Source organism: Epinephelus lanceolatus, chromosome 11 (assembly GCF_041903045.1).
Source record: "Epinephelus lanceolatus isolate andai-2023 chromosome 11, ASM4190304v1, whole genome shotgun sequence".
Classification (NCBI taxonomy): domain Eukaryota; kingdom Metazoa; phylum Chordata; class Actinopteri; order Perciformes; family Serranidae; genus Epinephelus; species Epinephelus lanceolatus.
In genome coordinates this window covers 45,035,173-45,042,817 of record NC_135744.1, presented here as the reverse complement: position 1 = coordinate 45,042,817, position 7,645 = coordinate 45,035,173, and the positions used below count along the sequence as shown (strand labels likewise).

The window sequence follows — 7,645 nt, the reverse complement described above, 5'->3', positions numbered from 1 at the left end:
CATATGAAAGATGAAAATATCCGAGGACCCCGAGAGAAAGAGTGCAGAACTATGAATTTGCTTTATTTGTTTTCACTGTCTTTATGTTAAATGTTAAATGTGCATTGTAGGTTGAGACGTGTTCGTTGTGGTTTGTGTGTTGATGTTTTGTGAATGATTCATTTTCAATAAACAATCAATCAAATAAACAGAGGAGCTCCTGCAGCTCCCTCCTCTCTGGCTCTCTGATGTCACAGTGTGGAGCCTCAACACGCCAAGAGGAGGAGCACAAGGCTGCTCAGCTTACAGTGTGCTTAAAGGTTATTATGGGATGTATGCCCAGTGGAACGAAAAAGTGTCAGGAGCTTCTTTCTGATTGGTTGAGAGACGTTATCACACACTGAGACTGATGTTCACTGTTTCACTTCCTGTTCTTTGCCTTTAAAAATGCCTCTCAGCACCTCCTCTCTCCACTGCTCCTCGTCAGACGATCAGAACACATCAGCTGAAGAGAACCCTCTCTCACTTCACACTGTAAGTGACAATAATTATCATATGCTCAGTGTTAATTTTGGCAGCTATTGTCAATTTAGTTTTAGTCATTACATGAATTACATGAGGTCTGTATTAAGTATCATCACACATGTATTTGCTCAATTTCTTACTCTTACTGAACTAATAATTTATTCTTTGTAAATCACAACTAGTTGGTCATGGTATTAAGTTATTGGGTCTAATCCCGAGGCTACGCCGAGTGCGGACACGTAATTCAATTGTTTATAGTAGAGTGTTATTCTGGCAGCAAATGCTCCGCGTCAGCAAGGCTGAAATCATGCACCCGGTGTAGCCTCTGGGTTAGTAGAGAGCTTCTACATTCCTTAGAGAAAAGACAATGTATTACGAGGCAGTTCTGATCTAGATATCAGTAACTTCAGATCAAGACCCACTAATTGCTTATTAAGGATTTACCAAGAAATAATAAATAAATTCAATTTTCAGTAAGATAAGAAATTGTTGAATACATATACACATTTGTAATGATGCTAAATAAACACATTAATGATCAGTAATACATGCACATATTATTTGTGTATTATTGGCGAACATGTCTCACCCCAACTAGTGTTACAAGAACTTTTAGTTGTTATATATGTCCTTTATATATGTTCCTTCATTTCATTTAGGCTAATACTGGCATAAGGAATTGATATTAAAGTCACATGTTTTAATTATCAAGTGTTGAAGCCATTTGGATGATGTAAATATTCTATCAGATGCAGCTCGATACACCAAACTTGCTTGAGAAAAGCCACATACATGTCTAATACAATAAAGTGTGTTTTTTTTGTCCAGTAATTTATCACGAGCAATTTAGTCCAAAAAATGGATCAATGAAAACAAAACATAACGTCCAGTTTAGTTTTTAGTCACTAAGATCTATATCAAACTTATTTTCACACACGGAAGTAAATAGTGATCAACTTCCGTTTTTTTGTGCGTGACTTCCGGTCAGCCACTTTCCTTCATGCTTTCCCTTACCGGAGCTAACGGTGCAAGCTAATTTTTTTTTCAGTTTTCAATTGTTTATGTTAGTCAATCAGTTAGTTAGTTAGTTAGTTAGTTAGTTAGTCTGTGTATTTTGTATAACGTTAGATAACTGTGCCCACGTTTCCGTTATAACGGAAATTTATTCCCTCTAAACGCGAATAAATCGCACGTCAGTCATAAACTATGAACCAAAAAAGCACAATCTATCCCGAGTGAGACAAACTGCTTGATCCCCGTCTCCAGTGTACCAGCAGAGAACCTGCAGAACCGAATCAGTGAAAAAACACAGCGGGCTACACAGCCTCTCTACCTGAGCAGCTGAAGCTGCGGCTCACACCCTCGACACACAGACACACAGACGGTGCTTCTGCATGCCAGCCACACGTGTGCGCAACTGTGAGAAATAAATATGTGAGGTGTACGCTGCTTTTCTATCTTTTTTCCCTTTTCTTTCTTTCTGTCAGCGACATACACTCCTAACACAGGACGGGTTGTTTTAATTGACTGAGTTGATCATTAAGCCATAGTGATGCGCGGATCGGCTCTGATAGCACCTGAATCAGCATGTACGCATCAACCATCCAGCCGTTACAACATGATTGAGCTAGCAAAGCAGTTTTGTGTTGCTATGTGTGGTATTTATTCAGTTTTGGGAAATCACAATGTCTAGAAAGCATCAGTGGCTGCAGCTGACAGGGACAGCTAACGTTAACACTAGCAGCAAAGCTAACATCAGGACGTCATCTGTTAAAAGCCTCCCGTTGTCGGATACGACATGAAACTACTCCAATTAGCTCAATCATGTTGTAACTAAGACATCCACTGGAGAAAATATTTTTTTCATGGACCGTTTATTGAGTTATTACAGACACCGCTAACGGCTGACGGCTAACAGCTAACGGTTAGCCTAGCTAATCTACGATAACCATGTTATTAATTACACACAGAGAAAATACTAATGTTTGTTCAATCATTGTGTTTATAGACTTTACAAACATCAGATTAGTCTAAACGGTGATATAGTGACGTGAAAAATGTGCTATATGTATATATATATATATATACAGCTAAACTCAGCAAGGTAAACAACAAGGCGATTCCCATTTACACAGTGGAAAGAGTGCTGGACCAGAAGTGTCGCACAAAAAAACGGAAGCTGGCTGCGTTCTGTTTTGCCTCCGTGTTTCCGTGAAAAATAAGGTGGATATCAAACTTATTTTCAGCTCATTATCATCATGGGAAAAAGTGTAGACGAATACTTTTCGTTAAAATTTTAGACGACGGCCCTGGCCGTGGCACAACTGGCTGGGGCACCTGCACCATACACCGGCGACCTGGGTTCGGGTTCGAGTCCCGCCCTGTGGTCCTTTCTGGATCCCACCCCATCTCTCCATCTCACTCGCTTCCTGTCATTTTATACTGTCCTATCTGATTAAAGGCATAAAAAGCCCCAAAAAATATACTAAAAAAAAATTAGACAACAAAATGAATACTGGCTGCTACTAATACCAGATCATATTTATTTTCCTGTGAAAAAACTGCTGTCGTATCTTATGTAGCTTTGACTGCATTCATCCAGTGCATGGTAGGTGGATAGAACCAAATGAGCAGAAACAGTCTCTCCGAGATAATTCCATGGCAAATTACTTAGCGCTTTTCTCTTAGATATGAGCAGACATGATACAACAGTTCAGTAATGGCAAAAAACCCTTTGGGTCATTTGTAGTAATATAAAGTAAAAGCAAAGTGACAATCAGGCTGTTGGGTCAACAGATCATAGTGCAGGCAAAGGACATTTAGGCTACATCACAAGCTTCAGGAAATGAAGGTGTATCATGAAAGACTCCACCATGGCACCATTTCTGCCTTCACAGCCCAGGGCTCGATTCAGAGACACACATAGTCACACAAGAGCAGTCATCTCCTCAAGACTGCAGGAAACATGACTATCTTGAGTCTATCTTTGTTCATCTTCTTGTTATTTCTAACTATGGACAGATCTAAAGGCAACCTTAGAAAAGACAGAGAAGGATGTCGTTTTTGCATTTTTTAGTCGTGAAGAAAACATTTAGCCTGTAAAACCACACATTCCAAGGATTTATTAATTTATTTATTTTTATTAATTTAAATAATGGCGTCAAGCCAAACTTTGCTATCCTCTTCCCCTGAGTCTAATGGAGAAAGGACAGCACTGGAGCTAGCACTATAGCTGTCCTACTTCCATATCCAGCAGCATCTTAAGGTCTAGGTACAGTCAGGCGGTGGTGAGCAGCTAGCGGCGAGTGCTTGCCGCCTGTTGACAAAAATTGTGTTGTGCGGCCACGAACCTCCCAAAAATTGAGACCGCGCAGCAAGGCGCACATTGAGCTCCACAGGGATCTTGTTGCGGTACCTTGCGGTAATATGCCAGGGAACACGTCGTGCACTAGCAACTTTTTTTTCACCTTTACCGCGTTACTATTGACTACACCTGAGCCTTTAGTGTTTGGTTTTCTTTTCTTTTCTCTAAACTGCTGTTACCACTTCACTTGAAGTTTCTTGTCAGCTCCGACTAGTGAAGAAAATGAGCAAACTTCCACACATCATCAGAACAGTATGTACTTGCATGCTGATAATTATCATGTGGTGAGGCAGGCAGCTACCAGTGTTAACTTTGGCAGCTATTTTCAATTTAGTTTTAGTCATTACATGAATTTAGTTGTAAGTCTAAGTCATATTTTAGAAATTTCTGTCTTCCCAAAGCCAGTTGGCTTGGAATCTATTGGATTAGAACACCAACTTCGTTCAGGAGGTTCTCATTGGCTGTGATCCAAGACATTTCCCACCAAATTAAATTCATTTGTTGCCTGCAACTTCATGTCATGATATCGGTACCTCATTGATGGGCTAACCACAAGTATAATATCGACGAGTTCTGGTGTGTCCATCCTCCTGATCTTGATGGACAGATCCCCCCTGGCTTGTATTAGTAATATAAATTGTATTTTGCATTTGTTTGTATTTTGTCAAAGCACTTGCATGACATCTTCTTTATCTGCTTCGTTGAACAGCACACACCATGGAAATTGCTAAGGCCACTCAGTGTCTCACCACTGCAGCAGATATGCGAGAGACCACCAAGATGCTGATGCAGCCTAATGCAAACTGGGAAGAGTACCTGACTCCTGCCCCCCTCTCCATCGCCATCATGGGGGAGCTCGTCTTCATCTCCTCATCTGATGACTTCTCCATCAACAAGAACCCCCCAGAGAAGGGCTACAAGTACATACAATACCCAGACTCGTTCAGGGCCTGCCTCATGCAAATCTGTAACTCAGGCTGGCATGCATTCAATGAGGCCCACAAGAATATGGATCAGATCCGCCTTCACACAGCCACAGTTCCTGATTACATGAAGGCAGCAGTCAAGCTCCTTTTCAATGCACCTGATGAAGTTATTGACAAGCTCCTGCCAAATCAGCTGGAAAACATTCGCACCATTGCAGATGAATGTGTGACACTGTCAGGCAGTGTTGAAAAGAAGTACACAGATGTCATCAACTTAATCCAGGAACTGTTGGCGGCCTGTGTCAATGCTGAACGCTTTCATGGAGAAGAGCTGGAGAAGGTGAAGATGAAGATTAAGGAAAATGAAATACGGGAGAAGACCGCCACTGAGCTTAAAGAACGGTCCAAGAAAGCAATGGAGGCCATGGAAAAGGAAATAAATGAAGCACAAGATAGCTACAAGAAAGCAATGGACTCTCTTCCCTCCGGATGGGAAATGATTGGAATGGATGTGGTTGAAGGACTTTCAAAGGCAGTGACAGGATTGGTTAATGGAGTCGTTAACCTGGTAAGTTCTCCAATAAAAACAATCAGCGATTCAGCAGAAACACTCATAGACAAATTCCAAGGAAAGGAATCGCAAAATGAAAACGTAGATGTGCTCTCAGTCGGCTGTAAGTCTGCAGAGATTCTTTCCATTGTAGGAACTCTTACACAGTATTTGAAGGAAGGGAAAATAGCCTGGCAGGACCTGTATGATCAGAAAGCACAATCCACAAAGACAAACTGGTCTCAAGCTCAATTCAAAAGAATCTCTGGGGCCTTAAAGAAGATGAAAGGGAGCAAACTTCAGAATGATGCTCTGAACCTTTGTGAGCTGGGTATTAACATCTGTGAAGAACTGGCCACATATAAACCTGGTGAAAATTGGGGTGACAAGAAAGAAACAGAGCTCATCAAGAAACTGAAGAAACTGGATGAAGAATCCCGCATCTTTGACACCAAAAGCAAAAAAGTACTGGGCTCTCCAGCTCTTTCTCCTACATCACCAATGATGAGCAAAGCACAGAGCAGCACAGGAGATCAGTCTGCCAGTCAGAGAGCAGCAGATAACGCTCGTTTCAAAATTGAGCAGAGCCGAGAACAACTCAAGGTAACACGGGAGGCCTATGAGAAGTCTGTGGAGAGAATGGAGCAGAATCAGAAGGAGCTGACTGAGATCTTGGTTGAAATGCAGAGCTGTAAGCTCAAGGAGATTGACTTTGAAACCACCATCAAGATGCTGGTCAAGGGTCTCGATGCCATGGGCAGAGTCAAAGAGCAGTGGGAGAAGATGGTGCGCTTCTTCCAGATGATCTCTAACATCATCAAATGCAGCCTCAGCAAGACACTGAAAGATTTCGTCTCAACAGCTGATGATACAAAGAAACTCAGTTACAACAATAAACTATTTGTCAAAGACATGCTGTACAACCAGGCCTTCCAAGCCTCCAATGTTGCCAGTCTGGTCCACATGATCTCAGGGACCTACACTGAAGTGTCCAACAAGTACCTGATGGACAGAGTGAGCAGCCTGGGCAAGCTCATGGCCATGGATAAGGAGAAGCCAGAATTCCTTCAAGAGCGTTTGAAGCTGCAACAGTCCTGCACAGCAGCTCAGGAGGGCATCCTTATGCTGGTCCTCAAGAACAAGAAGGAGTTTGAGAGGAAGACAGATGACAGGATGGCAGAAATAGAGAATGGTCTGAAAGCAATTCTGCCAGCTGCCCCACCCCAGGAGACTGAGAGGATCAAAGAAATAGTTCAAGCTGGGTTTGGTGGAGGAGAAGAGGATTACTACTAGAACAAAGTTTCTACCAGTTATGAAACTGTCACCTAATTCTGATCGTCACCATTTTTTTCATTACTTTTATTGATCAATCAAACAAATCTTCAATGATTTTTTATTTTTTTTTAGTTATCTTGTCCTGATATTTGACTCAAGTTTAGAGGGGAAACTAGTGATTACTGTGTGCTTGTGGTATTCTGCAACTCTGTGCTTCACTGGAAATCTGATTGGTCTGTCTTTTTCCATTATTGATCATTGATCAATCATCCTTACAGATTTTGATTCTTTTATCATAACTGGTGAGTTTAATGTGTACTCAGTGTTAATGTGTACTCAGTGTTTTTAAAAAATAGCGTGAGACCTGGCTCAAACACAATGGTGGGAAAGTTTGGGGCATTCCAGCCCAGGCTGATATGGGCTTGGCCTTGGACACCAGTATGACTCATACCCAGGTGACTCTAAAAGAATACACCATTAAGATCGGACTCAACCAAAGGCAAAAACATGCCACCATTGTGTTCAGGCTCAAGTGGGCAGGATTAAGGGAAAAAGGTGGAGATTCAGCAGAATCTTCACCAGCATAAAAGGGAGCGCAAAGAGAGTGAAACTTAAGTCTTGTTCCAGAGCTTGACTCATGAGTTGTGTGTGTTGTTGCTTGTGAACACATTAAACACGGTTGCACCTGATTCCACGTGTCTCCAGTGATTTCCTCAGCACCAGCCATCTGATTCTAAGATACTTATTTGAGTAGAAGGCGAGTCCAACCTAAAGAGTTGAAGGCAAGGTCGGGAGCCCCCAGGCCCAGCTGCAGACACCGATTTCTGCTTCATCAAGAGCTCACTGCTTTGTTTGACATGTTTGATATGGTACAACATGTTAGCAACTCCACTCATATCAAAGGTCACACTCTGGATCTAGTTATCAGTGAGGGTCTCTGTATTTCTTCAGTTAATGTTAGATGTGAATGTTATAGACTTAGCACTATCTGATCATTTTTGTGTATTCTTTGATGGCCTGGTCTCT

At 41.8% G+C, this 7,645-nt stretch overlaps 1 protein-coding gene across 1 annotated transcript; it reads left to right on the top strand.

The window, feature by feature from the left end:
* Nucleotides 1-388: 388 nt before the first annotated feature.
* On the top strand, nucleotides 389-7,308 carry LOC144464787 (uncharacterized). Its single transcript, XM_078172697.1, has 2 exons — nucleotides 389-513; nucleotides 4,578-7,308. Exon 2 carries the CDS (start codon nucleotides 4,586-4,588, stop codon nucleotides 6,635-6,637), a length of 2,052 nt encoding a protein of 683 aa, XP_078028823.1. The 5' UTR covers nucleotides 389-513; nucleotides 4,578-4,585; the 3' UTR covers nucleotides 6,638-7,308.
* Nucleotides 7,309-7,645: the final 337 nt, after the last annotated feature.